At 28.8% G+C, this 20,401-nt stretch overlaps 1 protein-coding gene and 1 long non-coding RNA gene across 2 annotated transcripts; one reads left to right on the forward strand and one right to left on the reverse strand.

The window, feature by feature from the left end:
• Positions 1 to 4,780: 4,780 nt before the first annotated feature.
• On the reverse strand, positions 4,781 to 6,376 carry LOC136086225 (tigger transposable element-derived protein 4-like). The gene has a single exon (XM_065808511.1). It carries the CDS (start codon positions 6,374 to 6,376, stop codon positions 4,781 to 4,783), a length of 1,596 nt encoding a protein of 531 aa, XP_065664583.1.
• Positions 6,377 to 17,952: 11,576 nt separating this feature from the next.
• LOC136086535 (uncharacterized) lies at positions 17,953 to 19,396 on the forward strand. The gene is made up of 3 exons (XR_010641401.1): positions 17,953 to 18,390; positions 18,460 to 18,834; positions 18,931 to 19,396. It is a non-coding gene; the product is annotated as an uncharacterized LOC136086535 (long non-coding RNA).
• The last annotated feature ends 1,005 nt before the right edge of the window (positions 19,397 to 20,401 follow it).

The following is a 20,401-nucleotide window of genomic DNA, read 5'->3' on the forward strand; positions in this document are numbered from 1 at the left end:
TTTATTGAGTTGCCAAAATACAGTCGGCGATATTTTTTTGTAAACCTCTCCCCCTTGGCTATTCTGTTTATAAATTAGACACTTTTTACTTGTCTAACTTATTTAACGAAGTGCACCAACGAGAAGGTAAGACATAGGACTTTGCACTCCATCTGTAAATTGTTATGTGCTCTAAGGTTAGCCCTCCATTTCTGTATTCTTTCTCTTTCTTGATAGGCAGTTAGTCTAAAGTATTTGTATCGTTGCCTAGGGTTAGCCCTTTATTTCTGGATTCTTACCTTTTCTTGATAGGCAGTTTTTTGCCAAATTTTATTTAATAGTTTTTTTTTAATTTATGATGTTGGTTTTCCTAATTTTCACTAAATATTAGATAAACTTAAATATAAAATAAAATAAAATACACGAATATAGTCAATAAACAAAAAAGAAATTAATAAGTTAATATTAGGTAAAATCCAACTCTAAAATATTCAAAACTCTTTCTACATCAGGAATTATTTCTTGATGAACAGACATCAAAGCTAAAGAATTAAACCTTGAGTCTGTCATGCGGCTTCACATATAAGTCTGCGTATAACAGAAATACTTCTCTCGCATTCACATGTGGTAATTGGAATTGTTCCCTTTATTAAAAAACTTTCTTTAATGTTTGGGAAACCCCTCATATCAATAGACTTTAAAGTCTCTAAATCTAATAGTGAATGGGATCACAGATTGATTGTTCCAAAATGTTTCCCACAAATCTAATTCAACATGAGTTGATGTAGGATGAGGCATATCAGATATATAAAAATGGAAAAATTCCATAAAATATAACTTCCAAAAACATTTTTCTTTATTTATTTATTTTTACAACAGTTTCAGGAATACCAGATAAACCTCTGTAAACAACCATCTCACCTTCATCAAATCTATCTTCTAATTCATTAATTAAATGATCTAGAAGATATTTGAAATAATCTAAAACTGTGTCAGATTGATAATTATCTTTATAAATTTGTCTGCCACGGAGCCTTAGTTTAACTTCTGAAACATCGAGAGTCTTAGCTAGATCAAGAGCAATTAAGTACCATTCGTTATGATAGACATAAATATTTTTTTTAAATCTAAAATTAGAGTTTTTAAACAATTTATTTCATTACACTGTTTTGATATATCAAACGCTTTAGTTTGGAGAACAACAGTGATGGCATAGAAATAGTCCATTATTTGTTTTGATAAAGCTAAACTTACAATAAAAGAAAAATTTGTCAAAAAACATGAAGCTTTTGAAGAAGTATCAATATTATAACTCTTACCTTCATTGTATGCCATTTCTTCCATTGAATGAATAAAGGATATGTTTTTATCAATAAAAACATTCAGACCTCTAAGTTTCTGAGAATTTATTGAGACAACTGGCACGTTTAGGTGATTAGTTAAAAAAGTAAGATATATTTTTGATTTGATCAAGAACATTTCTAACACTTCGAACATTGCATGATTTACTAACAACTAAACTAAGTTTACGGCGTGCAAAGTGAACAAAAGTTGCCTTTGAATTGATAAATTTAATTCTAGATGAAATATCTTTTAATTTACCAGACATTGTCCCAGCACCATCATATCCTTGAATTCTACATTTTTGGATATCAAGACCAAGATTATCAATTGTAGAAATTATGTTTTGCGCAAGACTAACACCAGTTGCACCAGATTTACATTCAATAAACCATAGAAAGTCTTCACAAATAACATTATCACAGTCAATGTATCTTATAACTAAAGATAGCTGTTCAACAGCTATTACACAAGCTATTACACTTCATTACACAAGATAGAAAAAATAACCTGACTTTTTAATTTTCTTAATCAGAACTTCTTTGATTGTTTTTCCACAGCATTCAAGAAGTTCGTTTTGTGCGGTTTTAGTTATATAGGTTGCATTTTCAGGAGCAGAATGAATATGGTGCTCAAGAACTTTATCACCTGCTTCAATACGAAAATTTAAAAGCTCTACAAAGTTACCTATACCAATGTTGTCTTCACATGTTTCTCAGATCTCTGGATGATACTTACTGTTATCACGATGACCTCCAAAAGCAGTATTGTATGGCCAAGAAAAATAATTGTCTTTATAATCAAAATTAATATATTTCGATTACATATAAGTTTTTTTCTAAGATTATCGATGTCAATTTCAATCAAATTTTTTTTTTGAATTAGGTTGCAGCATGTTAAGACAATGCATTGACATTTGATGAAGTCGACAATTATCATTGTGATCCATATAAGCACGAGTTGCATTGCCCCATATGGTAAAAGGTTTTCAAATAAAGTTGATTATTGAGGTATTGTTTAAAATACTGCTACCCAACAGTGTACATGGGAGGCAGTTCAATCTGTGAGTAAGCTAACCAGGAATATTCAAGTAGCCATTTATGTAAAAATGATCGTTTCTTTTTTCACCAGAAACAGGAAAAATAAAAGACAAGTTTGGATTAAACATTTTATTAACTAGATCTAATAACATTGAATCATCTTTGCCAGCAGATAGATGTCTACCGCGCTCATAGTAAGTAGAAAAACTATAAAAAGTAAGACTTGAAGACTGATCTGATGTACAAGGAATTCAATTAAAATTGAATTAGAAAGTAATATCAATATTTACATCTATAATTTCATTATCAAAACTTTATGTGAGATTGATAATGATTTTTTTTTGAAAATAGATTTTTAGGAAGTTGACTAGATAAATTAAGAACCTTAGTGGTAACGGAAGAATGCGATAGAACTCTTGGCAAAACTGAACACGATCCTCTTTTTAAATCACTTTTGACTAATTTCTTTGAGCATAAAACTTTTCACAATAGGGACAAAATGATTTGGTGATCACATATCTTTATCCTTGGAAATAGAGAGACAATCTGTGTTACACCATAAAATACTCAGAATCTCTTTATTTGTTTTATGATCACCACATAGGTATATACTTACATTAAATAACTTTTTATATTTTTCAAGTCCAAATTCAGGATAAATAGACCGAATTTGTTTATTTAACACTGTAGATAATGCAATTAACAAAGAAAAGTAGCAAATTTATTGATTCTGCAATTGTTATAGGCATCTTTTTTTATAAATTCAGAAATATCTATATCATTTAATTCTGTAAAAGAATCAAAAAACTCAAATCAAACACATGCCATGAAAATACTAGAGAGTGAAGAAAAACTTTTAGACTCCACTTGGTTTAAGATTATTGGGTATCTTGAATTAAAGTTTTCTCTCTCAAACAACTCAACAGAAGTTAGTAGTTAAAGAATTTCATGTGTTTTATCTGATGAATTTATCAATAAACAGCAAAGTTGTAAAGAAAGTTACCATTTTTCATTGATCTGTAAAGTCATAACATATATTTACTAAATATAACTAAAAAAACCATATTTAACTAAAGATTATTTGTCAAGAATTATTGTTTCACAAAACAAAATAAAACATAAAAAAAACTTGCTTAAACTCCTACTTTAAAACAATATCGTCTTCATTTTCTTTATGCATATGAATGAAAGCTTCCATTTCAGAATTTCTTAAAGAAAGAAGATCTTTGTTTACAACAGGAAACTTTGAATTTAATTCTTTGAGATTATTACGAAGCTTTGCTTTGTAAGTCGTAATATTAGGCAAATGCTTGGCTTTAATGGCATTGGATAGCAACAAATCCATAATTGCAAACAAAATAAAACTTGTATTAAAAATTACTTTAGAATTATTTTTGATAAACTTCAATTTATTGAAATGCTTAAGGCTTTATTCGAATAATTAAGGCGTTATTAGAATAATTAAGGATTCATTTTTATATATAAATGGAACTGAGAGAACCCTTTTGGTAGAATGAGTAGACATCCTTAAAATAGTGGTGGTTGGAAATATCTGGGTTTACAATTTCTTATTTACACCTTTCATATTTTAAATTTCATTTTACGTTTCTTAATTACAACTTTTATCTTCTCAATTATATCTTACGTTTTTTAACTGCAACTTTCAAATTCTCAATTACATCTTGAAAGGTATAGAATAATCAAGTAACATTGAAAATTTTTTCAAATTTATTTCTAAAACAATAAGTACGCCACACCCTAGAGGAATATAAGGAGGAAATAGGTTCGAGCCTAGAAAATGTTTCAAAATCTTGTCATACCTTTTTAGAACCGTAGTAGGGGAGATGGGGGCGCATTGATCGCCGTAGCAGTGTTTTGAAAATTGCGCAGAACCTGAAAGAGATGTAAAAACTTATTAACTACGAAACACATGTAGAACTATCTGGCTTTTGGAATATATAAATATTTTGATTTAAAAAAATGATAAACATGAATAATTTTAACTTTTAAACAACCCTCTCAAAAGATCAATGTACCCCAAACTATGGGGTACTATGATCTCCGACTTGGGGCACATTGATCTTATATGCGTAATATTATCTAAACGTTTAACACTTCTATAACTAAATCTTGTAAATAATTTAGTCAAAGGGTAATATTGTATAACATATAATACATCTAAATTTTTTAATTATTTTTTAAATATAGCAGTTAAACCCACTAGTCTAATTTTTAATTAAAAAATGTATAAATCACAGCAGCTATAAGCTACCCGCTTTATATACGTTTAAAACTTTACAACAACTTGAAATTTATAAGAACTGAAATATAAAGACTGAAATAAGAATACAACTTTTAAGTTTACAAAACTTGTTTAAAGTACAATATTTTGATTAAGAATATTTCATCATTTGTGAAAGTCAAGGTTTTTTATTCCTAAGCAAGTAATTCTTAGTTTCTTTCTTATCTTTTGTGGAGACTTTTTGTTGATTTTTGGTTTGCTTCAAAATTTTCTTTTCTTTTGACAAACGAATTTCATTTCTGACAGGAGTATCAGTCAAGATCCTTGTTTTTAACTGCCTACTTTTAACATTATTTTTTCTGGCAGATGCTTTTGGGTAAGGTTTTAAAACCTCAGGTGAGATTATAGAAACAACACTTGTTGACACTTTGTTTAAAATACTTGTTTCAATATTTACTATAGTTATTTCAGACTCTATGTGATTAACATGTGCTGGTATCATTTCAGATTCCATGTTGTTGACTGGAGTGATTGTAACTGTATCTGGAGCAGCTCTATCTGTAACTGATGATGGTAAATATTTGTCATCTTTGAAAATTTCAGAATTGAATGGCTCAATGCCAGCTACTCTAAATCCTGTCTGTATATTAGATGGTGAGAAAGCTTTTGTATATGGTTCTCGAACTATTGAAACAATATCATAAATGGTCATTGGTCTTGGGTTTGAACCCATCCAATTATCACATGCAGAATTGTAAAACCTTTTCAATGGTCCAAAAACAGTTCTATCTAATGGCTGCAATTTATGGCTGCAATGGGGAGGAAAACTTATCATTGTAATTCCGTGTTGAATTGCAAGCTCCAAGCCTTTAACAGAAATATGACTTTCATGACTGTCGAGAAGTAACAAAACTGGAGATTCCTGAGAACAGTTTGAATATTTAACAAAATGTTTAATCCATTCTATGAAAATTTCTGAGTTCATCCAACCAGTAAGATTTGCAAATCCCACACATCCAGGAGGTCCTTCCTTAATCATGTAATCATGAAACTTTACCCTAGGAAATATAAATAATTGAGGAATGGAATTTCCAATAGCATTAGAGGCACAACATGCAGTTACCAATGTTCCTCGTTCTGCAGATGTGATTCTTCCAACTTGTTTGCTTCCTCTACCAGCTAAAACCTTTACCGGCTTTTGAACGGTTGTTAAACCAGTTTCATCAACATTATATATACAGTTAGGATTATATTTATATCGATTTCTTACCGTTTTAAGATTTTGAAAAAACTCTCTTACAGTGTGTTTGTTAAAAGCTGTTGATCGAGCGAAGCTCGTTGCTTCAGGTGTTCGTAGAGACAACTCTGGTTGTCTTTTCATAAAACCTTGCAACCAATCAATGCCTGCAATTTTATTTTTGATCCATGATGATGGGCATATCTTATTGTTTTTTAAAGCAAATTTATATGCCAATAATCGCGTTGACCTAGTTGAAAGGCCATAGTTCATTTTTGATGCAATTAGTAAATAACTTGATAAACTTTTTTCATCTTCTGCTGTAAAAACTTGTCTATTGTTGTAGTTAGGCTTGAAAGCTTCATTTGGATTAAGCCTCTTTTTATGACAATATCTTTTTAAAGTCATTCTATCTATGTTAAACTGACGTGCTACAACATTCAGTTGTGTTCCTTCTAAAACTTTATTAACAGCTACTTTCATTGTTTCACTTGGTATAGCAACTTTATTTGTTTTTTTAATTCTATTTCTAACCATTTTAAGATCTGTAAAAAAATATATCAATAAAAACATATGTTTTTAATAAATGCTAATATTTAACATAATAATATTATGTTAAATATTTTTTAATTATTATGTTAAATATTATTCTTTTGATATTATAAAATAATAGTATTATTATTACTAGCTTATAACATAAGTAGATTTAAAAAATGAAATGCTAAAAGCTATTGTTTGTTTATATATAGTTTTTTTTTAAATTATAAATACAATTCCATTCGTTTATCTGTATTGCTTATAAACAAAAATATGGGGCACTTCGTCTTCTATGGGGCACTTTGATCCTCCGATCAATGGGCCCCGCATAGTCAAAGATCAATGTACCCCAATAGGTATAGGTAACATATTGATAGCAATATCTACTGTATAAATTGCAGCCAAATAAAAATTATATATTATATTATACACCTAACACTTACAAATTTAAAATAAAATTGTTGTTAACCCATACAGACATCTAAATAAAAATATATTTGAATTATAGTACGATTTAAAAAAATCACTTTTTATGACGAAAAACAATATTTTCTTTATTTTTTTTGACGCTGATAACCTTATGAAAAAATATTACGAATAATCAATTAGGGAAGCATAATGGTTAATTAAATTGCAACCTCACTTCTAGTAAGGCAAAAATGAACGAGTAAAAGCCAAAAGATCACACTGCCCCGGCGATCAATGCGCCCCCATCTCCCCTACTTTCAAAAAATAACACTTTGGAAAAAAAAATTTAGGATCCAAGAAAATTTTTTTTTTGTAAAACACTAAAAATGCAACGAAAATTGTATTAAATAATAAAAAGTTATAAATTAGACGTTAGAAGGCTCTAAAGATTAAACAATTCATCAAGTTTAATTTAAACAATTATTACATCAGCAATAAAATAATTAATTAATACGTAATAGTCTTGGATTAGTTCTAAATTTTGGAGTTATTTCAGGATAACTAAAAGCATATTTTAAAAGTTTATTGTTATTTAAGTTATTGAAAAAAGTGTAAAAATAAAGTTTTTGATAACCATTTTTCAGAAAAAACTTCTTTGTATTTGTAATTTTGTTGCCTTGATTTACCTTCTAATATAAGGTTGGATCCTAATTTGGCCATGATGACAATATTGTTTGGATTTTAAAAAGTAATGATACACTATCATTAAAATAAAAAAGTCATGTAAAAGAGATTTGCGGTTTTAGCGGTAACTGGAAAAATCCTATCAGGTGTCGGTTAGAAGTTTGTTAGTTCGGTAGTTAGTCGGTTTTTTTCTTTTTTATTGTTTGTTTGTAAAAAACTAGATTGACAATTTAGATAAATAATAAATAAAGCACCAATAATTTATTTAAAAAAATTAAAGATATAAATTAAATTTACAATGCATTGAAGATTCAATGTCATTAAAAATCATTGCAATATTCAGTTAAACACTAACTTGGACATCTTCCATATTCAAAATCGTTGCGTAATGCGTGGTTCGTTGTTCCGCAATTTCAGCACCGAATGTAGGTAGAATGCGAACCGCATTTTTAACTTTACTTTTAATTTTGGACGAGATTGTTTCCGTCTGGTTAAGCATTGGATTGTAGGGTCCTAAACATAACAACTGAGCTGATGAGTTTTAAAACACCCTTTCTAAACGAGCGCGACACCGAGTATTGTCTGTTTCGACAACCAAATCAACTAAACGATTCCCGGATGTAACCCACTAGTGAAATATAGCCAACATACTCTCGTTACGAGAATCTACATTAAATGATCCTTTGCGAGATTTGTAGTTGATATAGCTGCAATCAAATGTTTTCACTTTATTTTTATTATTGCTTTTTTTTTCCTGTTTGGCCCGTTCTTGCGATTTTATACAAAAAAGGTTAAAATTTATTTCATCCAACCAAACTAGCTGATGATCATTTGTGAAATATCTAACATATTCCTTTCTTTTTTGCTTGTTTTCATTACTGTTCATTGTAGAAGACTCCTTGTGCACTTTTTTTGATGAAAGAAATCTGCCTTCGATTGGTGATTGTTGTTGTGCTGACGCTAATATTAAAGTTTTTTGATATTTTTGGTTTGTTTATGTTAAATTAATATTAAAGTGTCGCAATATTTTTGGTTTTTAGCCACCAATGTCAAATAACAGTCACTTTCAATCCATGTTAGCGTTTCCTCGGTTAAATTTTTGGGTTTAAAATCATCACTTCCGATAAAATTTAAATTTTTGTTGCAAACCCAATTGTAAGCTGTCTTATATTTGATGCTGTCTTATATTTGGTTCACCCAATCTTCATTTCGCTCAGCACATTCGACAACTCTTCTTCTGTCATTTGATGAAGATAAAACGTAATGTTTTTTTTCAACTTGTTCAGTTGTATGTATTTCATGTTTACAAATTGGACAAGTTGTTTCTGATTATTCCAGAAATAGATGTAAGCAAATTTGGTGAAATAAATGCTGATACGGACTCAATTTAACAACAGACTTTCGGTTCATAGTTTATTGACAAGTAACACAACGGTCTATCAACTCCATTATTATTGCTGGTGTATACAAACGCTTAATTTGATTAAGTATTAACTTATTCAAACTCATGATCCAGAAGACCTTTCATAATGATCTATAAGCTTGCAATGTGAATTCGCAGTTACAAATTATTTATTCTGGTTTACATATTACGATTTCTTAATTAAAATTTATGTATTCTTAATTACATATTGGAATTTCTTATTTACATGTTGTGTTTCTCGATTACATTTTACGATTTTATAATTACATGTTGTTTTTCTTAATTATATATTACGATATTTAAACTACATGTTGTGTTTCTCAATTACATATTGCGATTTCTTAATTACAACTTTTATGTTCTCGATTACATCTTCAAAAGGTCAGAAAAATCCTACTTTAATATTGCCCACAATAGTTGGAAGATATAGAAAACCCCTATAAAGGCTCTAGACTAGCTACTTTTTTACAGAGAAACAATAAAAACAGCAGCATGGTTATAAAATAATACCAAAGTTGTTTTTTCGATTTCAGTGGTGAGCAACAAATTCAATTGCTACATCATTTAGTAATATTTTTTCAAAAATAGTTTTGTTATCATAAAGAATAGATAAGGATTTGAGCCTTTTTTATGTCATTCTTGATTGAAGTCATGTTTTAATCCTTCTTAACATTGAAAATGATCTTTCCGGAGTTGCAGATGTAGCACCGGCGGTCAAGATGATTCTAATAACAGTAAGACAGTTTTCAAACAACATTCCTTTTTCTCACAACAACGACTTTAGCACATTAACCAATTCTTTTAAGTTGATGTTCACTTTTGAAAGTTGTTGGAAATATTTGAAGCTCTAAAGCAAATGAATCAACATCAAAGTCACCTTTAAAATGCGTCTCCAATACTTTCAAACCATCTGTTAAAAACTGATTGCTTGCTGCTTACAAAAATAACTGCTTTGCTTTTGAAAACGGTTTGAAGGTTGGTTAATCAAATCTATCTTTGATGGCATTTATAATAAAATCAAGATCTTTATAGCAGATAGATTCGTAATGCTCGTATAGATTTTCAGGATAATGTATAGTTTAGAGTAGTAGCGTTTTCTTCGCTTTCTTGAAAAACGAGGCGGAAAATGGTTTTTATTTTGCATGCTGAAGACTTTATAGTTTCATAAATGAAGCTGAAATTGCTTTTGCTTCTAATATTTTCCAATATTTGTACGACTAAATCAGCAAGCTCAATTCCTTCAAGAGCAGACATCTATTCATTCTGTAATGTTTTGGAGAGTTTGTCCATGATTGAATAAAAACGATGGCTTAAGTTTAGACCAAAATAAAAATGGAATAAGTTCATTTAATTTTTACAGCACACATGATCTTGTATCAAAATCCAAACTTTCTGCTAACGTCTGCTCCCATAACTCTATCAAGGCTTTGTACCTATTCAGTATTTTTTTAAAACACTTTTCCCGAATAGTTATATCTTGTTACGCAAAGTTTATCCTTTCAACTCACTTATTAAAAAAGATGTAATCTTAATTTCATCTCAATACTTTTCTCTTTGGTTGATGTTAAAAAAAAAATTGCAAATAGTTTTTTTTCTTCTTAATAGAATCTTTTTTTAAAAATTAAATCTTTTGTTAAATAGAATGTTTTTTAAAAAATAAAGTCTTTTATTAAAGAATCTTTAAAAAATAAAATCTTTTGTAAAAGAATTAAAAAAAAAAGATTCTAATTGTCTTTTTTTAAACATCAATTCAATAGAAATAACATTTTCATGCATACTGAAGGCGAATATATAATATATGACCTTTAAATTCGCCTTAAGTGTGCCAAAAAATATTAATTCTATTGAATTGATGTTTAAAAAATGACTTTTATTAGAATATATATATTTTTAATTCTATTACAAAAGATTTTATTTTTAAGTGATCTCAGCGACGGAGGGGCTGGGGCTCGAGGGGGCCCCCTCCCACACACACACACCTTTTTAAAAATTTTTAATCCTAGTTTTGAAAAAGTTTTTTATTATATAAATTATATAATAAAAATTTTTTAAAAACTAAGGTTAAAAAATTTTAAAAAAAGCCATAGTTGTAATACTTTTCATGTAAAGTTCGGATAGAAAGATTTTGTAGTTATATTTGTCCTTCTGTTTTTTGAGATGAAAACTCGAGTTTTTGAAATTATAACTTTGTCCTATTCTATAGAGAAGGGTATAGAATCCTTATAAGGATTTCATTTTTCCATTCAATGGGTAAAATACTAATCAGTTCTTCTATTTCTTTTTCAAAACTTCCTTAAGCTTTGTGGTTTATAAAAACAAGGCTGAAGCGATGGCCCTTTCTCTTTTAGACATGGTGAAAAAACGCAATGTAAACATAGTTGGACCTGCTCTTGCAGCAACCTTCAACCATTATCACATCGTCATAATGTTGCTTCTCTTCCTCTTTTCTAAAAATGCTAAAATGGGCACTGCTCTAAAGAGCTAGCGTCTCTTGTGCCATCTACTAAAATCCATTCTCGTTTTACTCGTCATTCAATTAAGTCTTATCCTTTTTCTATGACTGTTCTTAAGTGCTCCAAAAACTCTTATTCGTCTAGTTTTTTTCCTCGAACATCAGTTCTTTGAAATTCGCTTCCTTCATCTTGCTTTCCTGATTCATACAATTTGTAATCCTTTAAACCGTTTGTCAATCGTTATCTTGCTCTACAATCTTCATCTTTTCTCTTCCAGTAACTTCCAACTTTAATAGTGGTTGCTTGCAGCGATGTTGGAAATGAAGATGTTACAAAAAAAAAAAAAAAACTTTTTGTTATATCACTAACTAAAATAATTTAAGTTTTTATATGAATATTGTTTGGTTTTATGAGCTTTTATGATTGTTTTTTAACAAGCTTATTAAAGAAAAAAAATTTGTTTAAAATTATTTAATTTTAGATAGTATACCTTGATTTGCTTTTCTGAGACCGTTTAAAATGTAGAGCATGGCGATTTTTTGAACTGCTTTCAGTTTATTATTTAGATTTATAATTGCTATTCCGCCTATTTTATCTCACTTTGAAAGATATTTTTATTCAATCTACAGATAATGAGCCATAAAATGTTATTTAATTTAGCTTCCATTTTACTAAGTTTAAAATTATTTAGTATGGGCGTTACAAAACTTTATAGCAAAGTTTACAAATAAACTTTCGTAAACTTTGTAACTTTTTTCCATTTATTGAAAGTTTGTACTTTTTAATTTAGTAATTGTATTTTTTTATTTTTGTGAAGGAACCTTTCCAATGCGAAACAAAGGAGAAATTTCTGGTGCAAAAGAAGAGTAGTCAAAAATTTTGAAAAGAATTACCATATCAGTTAAAATTAAAAAGGGTTCCTCTTTTAAAAACTTATTCTTTCCTAACCACTTTTTTTTTGACACCTGTTTAAATATATATTTATACCATCAGTTAGCAGATTAGAACCTTTTTTTTAGATTCAGTCAGCAAAATGGGACTTAGACTATTTATCTCAAATTGGGCAATTAAACGACCTATTTTTTTACGGCAAAACCGTATGGAAATTGACACCTACTTGCGCCAGATTAAAGAGTTTTTAAAACAAAATTGGTTCTACTATTTAAAAGAAAAAGCCTCTATCGTAAAATTTCACCTGATCAATGAAAAGTACTGCTGCATCTAAAAAAAAATTTTAGTTATGCTTTTATTATTTCAGTTATTTTTTTGTTATGATGTCTCTAATGTAACTTAAGTTATTAATTTTAGTTTGATTTGAATGTTGGATACAACCATACCTTGGAACGCAAAAAAAAAACTGCGTTTTGCGTTTGCATTCCAAAATAAAAACTCACTTGCAAATTCAAACGCATTTGACGCAATTTATTGCGTTTACTTACGTAAACGTAAACGCAACTTACGCAAATAAACCCGTTTACGAACGTGACTGAAATGCAACTTACACATATAAATGCGTTTACAAACGTAACTCAAACGCAACGTAACGCATATAGATCGTACATTTATCGCATATATATATATATGTACGATATATACTAAAATTACTTATTTTAATACAGTCTTCTCTCTCCTCGTTCTTTGCACTGTACAATTTAATTTTTTCTACTCATTTTTTTAAAATAATTGTTTTCATTCTCTTTTTTTGCTTTTTTATTTTTTCAAGTTTAGGGTAGGGTGGGGCAAAACGTTCATAAGGTTAAGTCCTCTGTGCATTTGTGAAAACTAAGTAGATTATTATTGTTTAATACCTTTTATTTACTATTGTTTTAGATATTTACATATTCAAACAAATAATTGGTTTTAATCAAGTTATAACTTTTTAAAGAATTTTGTTAGCAAATTACTAAAAATTTTATAATTTTATATATAATATTTAAAACAATAGTATATAAGGATTAAACAATATTTGTATATTTTATTATTTTGCAAATTTATTTGTTTCTATAATAATTAAATTTATTTTAAGTACTTCCGTGAATTTCTTTTTAATATTGCAGAATTTTAACAGTGATGAAAGTATTACTTCGGCCAATGCAATGGATGTCAATGATTACCAATTTGAACATTTAAGCAACAATATCATTGATCTGATTAATTTCGATGTAAATTTGAATATCTTGTTGATTGAAGCAAATAATGTTGTGAGCGACCACAACTTTCTTCACATTAATGATGTATGGTAATGATCCAGTAACGGAGCGGACAGTATTTGTACAATTTAAATCCAAAAAAGATTTTTTTCGAGTTAGTTTCTTTTTTTGAAGACGCTTTACCTTTTTTAAAAAGACAATGTACTGAATTTATTTGTATACTAAGATTTTCCCTTTAATTTAAAATGTAACTTACACTGTTTTGCTTTTAAATAATAAATAATTAGCAAATGTCAGTAATGGAGCAGACATTGTCACATAAATTAAATTTTTTATGTCATTAAATTTGGCTAATATACTTAACATGTAGGCTGTAGTTTTAGTACCCAGTATATTTCATTACAAAAATAGAATTTGTTACAAAAATAATATTAATTCACAGATGTAGTTACATTTATGTTACGGTAACGGAGTGGAAAAAATTATTTGGCCCTATTACTTGATGATATCCAAAAACATTTAAAAAGCAGATTCGCGCAAAACCAAATCTATTTTGTACATCCCTAATGATGAAATTTAACATACTTGTTAAAATTTTATAGATAGTTCAAACTTTATTTTCATGCAACATTAGTTGCGACAAAACCGTCTTATGAGAAATTGACTCAAGTCAGGTTTGAGTCAAGTTCGCAAACGCATTTATACGCATAAGTTGCGTTTAAGTTAGTTTATAAATACAATTTATATGCGTTTAATTAATTTGAAACATCTGGTATAGTATGTAAACTTATCCTTATAAATTTCTTTATATTAAATTACAATATTTCTAGAAGTTATATATACCCTCGTTATTCAAGTAGTATAAAAAAACCGTTATCAAACAAACAAATAATAAAACTTCAATGTAATGTGTTCTTGCGTCTTAAATAAGAAAAATAAGGTTTCTAAAACGACGATATGACGTAATCACCATCGTCTTCATTCAAACCGCTTTCATTTGGAGAACACTGGTAATACTGTATTTCCTAGAACTCTCTCACTTTTCTCTCGCCGAATTTTTCCATTTTCACTCAAAAGTATGTTTTTGATGTTGGCAAATGCGAGTTGAAATTTTGAGTTTTGTTTCACCTACATAGAATTTTCCACACGAACACTCCAGTTTGTTGACTCCTGGGTGAGAGTTGTTGGGAAGTCGAGGCTTGTTATTTTGAGTTATTAATTGTTGAAGGTTTTTTGGTGATTTAAAAACTGGAGTATAGCTTGCACTTTTAAATATCTTTTTTTAATTGATTAATTAATTTTGGTACCCATGGTAGAGAAATATAATTAAGTTCTAGTTTTTTGATCATATTGTTTTGTTGATATTTTTTTATTATAACCATTTTCTATAAACATTTCTGTTAGAAACTTTAATTCATGATTTATGTGTTCTTTACTGCATAATGCAAAAGCTCTTTGGATAAAAATATACCATAAATTATTTTTGGATCGTGACAAGAATGCGGCTTTATTGCACATTAGTTATTGTTTATATTAGTTATTACATATCTTTTTAATATCTTTGCAATAGATATTAAAAAGATATGTTCTGAATTTGTTATTTGTTATTGAGATATCAAGAAAATTTATTTTGTGTGAATCACTTTCTTTTTCAATTGTATATTTGATATTTGTGTGTTGATTATTTTATAAGTCGAGAAAACGCTTTGATTCTGCCTCATTAATAAAACGGGAATGGATATCGTCAACATACCTTTTAAATGATTTTACATATATTGGTGGTGTAAGATATTGAGCCTATATTAACGTTTTTTCTTCATCATGCTGCAGAAAACTCTCTGCCATTACTACCATTAATAATAAATCTATTGGACTGGCATCTTCTAATATGTTTATGTTGCTTTCATGTAAAAAATAACAGTTTGACAAACACAAATCTAAAAGTATTTTTATTTCTGAAAACGATAATTTTGAATTAAAGACAGGACTGTTACGGAGTTGTTCTAATAAAATATCGATTGATTCTTTAACTGGTATTGAAGGGTAAAGATTAACAATATCGAAGGAAACTTGAAATTCACCAGGATCAATATACCATGATTGAGCACATTCAACAAATTGTTTTGAATTTTGAAGTTTTGTTTTGTTAAGATTGGAGGTAACAACAACAATAACATCAAAAAACTAGAACTTAATTATATTTCTCTGCCATGGGTACCAAAATTAAGTAATCAATTAAAAAAGATATTTAAAAGTGCAGGCTATGGTTTTTGTGTAGGTTTTTTGGTGATTTAAAAACAGTTTTTAAATTACCAAAAAACCTTCAACAATTAATAACTCAAAATATCAAGCCTCGACTTCCCAACAACTCTTACCCAAAAGTCAACAAACTGGAGTGTTCGTGTGGAAAATACTATGTAGGTGAAACAAAACTCAAAATTTCAACTCGCATTTGCCAACATCAAAAACATAATTTTGAGGGAAATTTTTAAAATTCGGCCGTAGCGGGGCATTCCAGAAATTGCCATGGTGCCTTTGGCTGGAATAAAAACAACACAGTTAAAGTAGAGGTACACTACTTTAAGAAAAAAGTGAGAGAGTCCTTGGAAATACAGCATCACCAGTGTTCTCCAAATGAAAGCGGTTTGAATGAAGACGACGGTGATTACGCCACATCGTCGTTTCGGAAACCTTATTTTTATTATTTAAGACGCAAGAACATTACATTGAAATTTTATTACGCAAGAACATTGAAATTTTATTATTTGTTTGTTTTTTAACGGTTTTTTATAATTCTTGAATAAAGAGGGCATATATAACTCCTAGAAATACTGTAATTTAATATAAAGAAATTTATAAGGATAAGTTTACATAAAAACTTATCTAAGATGTTAACTTTTAAAAATTTATATGTGTAAATTGCGTATTAAATGCATGCGCAAACGCGGTCGTGTGCGTAAATTGCGTTTACGTAAGTAAAAGAAACAAATTGCGACAAATGCGTTTGAGTTTGCGTGTGACTTTTTATTTTGGAAAGTAAACGCAAGAAGCAGTATTTTTTGCGTTCCAATTATGGATACAACTAATTATAGTTGGCAGAATGCGTTCCATTTGCAAGGGTTTTAGTTAGCATTTTATTATCAACATTTGTTAGAGATATAAGTCTCCAATTATTTATATATTTCCTTTCTTATAATTTTATTGTCTGTATTCATTGGGTAATACAGTACTGTGTCCAGGTCTCTACCAAGTATATTGTAAAACTGTTTGTAAAAATCTGCGGTAAATACTTTAGATTCAAAATTTTTGTTTTTAACTTACTAACTACGTTTGCATTATTGAGTCAAATTGAGACGCTAAGTCATTCAATTTATATAAAATTTTATAATAAATGCTAAAGTCTTTCGGTTTACTTTTATTAGCGTTTTTTAACTTTATTTATCCGATATTGTTTAGAAAGTTTTTTTCTAATCCGATTAAAAAATACGTAGAACTAATTTCTTCCATTTGTGTCTGAATTTTGGATCTTATTGTCACTCCTTTAGCCCACAGCCCAGAGTTTTAAAAAAGGCCAAAAGTAGCAAGGTCAACGCAAAGGTCAAGGCCACATGTTATAAGGCCAACGCCGCATGTTACAAGACTAAGGCCAAGAATAAGTGTTTCAAGGCCAAGGTCTAAGCAAATATTTTCAAGACCAAAGACTTAAATTTCTCGCTTACATTAAGGCCAATTATTAACAAAACTGTAGGTAGCAAGTGCTATGACAATAAAACCACATTTTGTGAAATCAGACCAGGTAATGTGCAGAATTCAATGAAGTCAAAAAAAAATTATAGTTGTTACCCCGCACACATGACAAAAATAGGTTTTAAGTTTTAGGTTAAAAATCGAAAGGTAGTTTTTGAAAAAAACGATTTCAAACTTTTGTATATTATTTTATAAAAGGGGAGGGGGTGAGAGTTGTAAAGTTAAGGTTTTCCTTATAAAAAGTCAATATTAACACTTTCTAATGATGTTAAAGTTAATCCAGTATTGCAGGCAATTAAATTTTGATCATCTTAAAATGTTAATTTTCTATAGAATTGTTGATGGAAGCATTCTTTACTTTATATAGTAATTTATTTGTTTAATATAATAATAGAATGTTTCAAACCCTAGTTATTGTTTCGTTATTGTTAATATTAAACATAAATTACTTTATTAGAAAAATGCCTAATATATTATCTAACAAAACAGTAAACAGCAAAGAAAAACGAGACCATTTATTGAATCAGAAAATTATTTGTTGCTGTTGTTTGAAGAAATGCTTAAAATGTATTCCAGTCACGAAGTTATTAGAGGCTTACATAAGAATGTATGTAAAACCTGAATATTCAATATCTGTGTACAGTTATCCAATAAGTATATTCCATATTATGATTAACTAATGCAATTATTTTATTAAAAATACTTTCTGAAAATAATCATTATTTAAAAATTAATTTACTTTATGTAGGCATTTGTCCAACATGCAAAAAGTATGTAAACTTACTGAAGGAAAGTAAAGACATGCCAAATGCAGTTAAAACTCGATGGCAATCTTCCCAATTATCTAGATGTGTAAGCACTAGAAATTGTGAAACATGCACAGTTTGTTCAATAGCTAGATCCAGATTTCCACATATGAAAAAAACAAAGAAATTAGTAAGTTCGAATAGGATGTGTTACGTTTGCTTATGTGCGGTTAAGAGAGGAATAAGACATCAATGTAATGAAATGAACGTGTATACAAATCTTTCTGCTACGTTATTTAATGCTTCAAAAAAAAGTTCAGAAAAAAGTCACTTCAAATGTTTTAAGATCGATTATTTAAAAAAAAGAAACTTAAGCATGGAATCCAGACACATCTAAATACTGGTAATTTGTTTATTAGATTTATTAGTGTTTTCGAATTGATTAAATCATCTAAAGTATTTTATTATTCAGGTGGGTTGCCATTACCTATAACTATTGGTGTTCCTCAATTAGTTATTAGGAAAGTCAAATTTGAAGAAACTGAAAAAATGATTATTCGACTTGGACTTAGTCAATTCAAATCACGCATCCTTCTGAAATCTTTAAGGAAAAGTAGAACTCAATTTAAGGCAAATCTTGAAAAAATACTTTGCAAAAAAAGTAAACTCCTATCTGAATTTTATGATGTGAAGACAATTTTTGCAGAAGAAAAAAAAAAAAAGTTGTCAACCGATGTGTCAAGAGACCTTGTTTATGTTTGTCAATTAACCGAGCTGCTTAACTTTGTAATGACTTCCAGAAAGCAAAACCCTTTCCAAACATTAATACGAATTGGAATTGATTCAGGTAAAAACATTTTTAGATGAAGAAATATTATACAACTTATATATAATATAGAACTTAATAATATATATTTTTTAAATTAAAATTAATATTTTGTAGGAGGTGGATCACTTAAGGTAATTTGTAACCTCTTTGATCCAGAAAAAGAACGATGCGAAGATCAAAGTTCTCATGGAACATACTCTGGAATTAAGCATTCCATAGTTCTTGCATATTGTGAAAACTTGCAGGAGACACACAAAAATTTAGCCATTTTATTAGATCTTCTAAAGCTAGAAGATTGTAAATATGTTCTTGTGGCTGATTTGAAAATAATTAATATTCTTCTTGGAATTTCAGTAAGTTATGATTTAAAATTAATTTATTATGTAACTTTTAATTAGTTAATTAGGATTTTTCAAAAAACATAAGAAAATTTAGTCTCATGGCGGTATGTATGCTTGTGCTTGGTGTGAAGGAGAATGTGAACTTTTTGGTGGGTTGACAAGAACATTTTTATCATTGGATCTATGGCATCAGAGGTACATGGAAGCTGGTTATCGAAGTTCTGAAATGAAAGATTACAAGGTGTAAATGTTAATTATTATTTAATTTAAAAATTTAGAAATCTTTTTATTAAATAAAAAATTTTTTTTTTCAAAACTAGTAATCAAATTAATAAACTTTGATAGAATGTGGTGAATGTATGCCTAATAAAGGAGAGAAACAAGTCAAAACTAGTTCTTGAAGTAATTCCTTTGCCGTAGCTTCATATGGTAATGGGATTTGTAAATCATATATCAACTTATATAATTTTTTATTGGCCTGAATACAAAGACTGGGTCAACTCACTTGGATGTATTAGAAGAGGATACCATGGGGGAACATATGAAGGCAATACATGTAGGATTATTCTTAAAAACTGTGACCACTAAGGCTACCAATTGAGCTCTTACCACTTCTATGTCCAATGAGAAAATTTGAGAAATTAGTTCAAGGAACCTTCGGAAGTTATCTTAACCCTTGTTATCTTCAACTAATAACTGACTTTGTTTGTTCCTACAAAGCCACACAAAAGTACTGTTCAGAGGTACAGTTAAATATAATGAACTTGCTTTAAATTGGCTTTGTATTAATATACTATTATCATTATCTATCTTATAGAATATTTTATTAGTTTCTAGGAAAGAAACTTACTGTGACTTGGAAAATACATATAATCTCAGCTCACTTGCAACAATTTATTTGATTCTCTTGCACGATACAATGAACAGGCATCTGAAACGATTCAATGTTTCACAAACAAACTCAAAGCACTCTCTTAGAAGCAGAAGAATTGCTGAATCGTTCAGCAGTACTAATTTATAGATTAAAAAATTCAGATATTTTGATATATGTTTATAAATTTAAAACATTGGATACAAATATTTTTTTTAATTGTTAGCTAACAGTATAAAAAAATCTTAGTTTTTTCTAACATTTGCATTTTGTAACATGAATAGTTAATCAGGTATATGAGTTAATATGGATAATAAGAATTGTCTTTTTAAAAGAATTTAACATTTTTTCTCTTCAAAAAAAAATTCCACTC

Source organism: Hydra vulgaris, chromosome 10 (assembly GCF_038396675.1).
Source record: "Hydra vulgaris chromosome 10, alternate assembly HydraT2T_AEP".
NCBI lineage: Eukaryota > Metazoa > Cnidaria > Hydrozoa > Anthoathecata > Hydridae > Hydra > Hydra vulgaris.

What these genes read in the sequence shown, in the direction of transcription:
- LOC136086225 (XM_065808511.1), bottom strand. Translation starts at nt 6,376, where the DNA reads ATGGTTAGAAATAGAATTAAAAAAACAAATAAAGTTGCTATACCAAGT.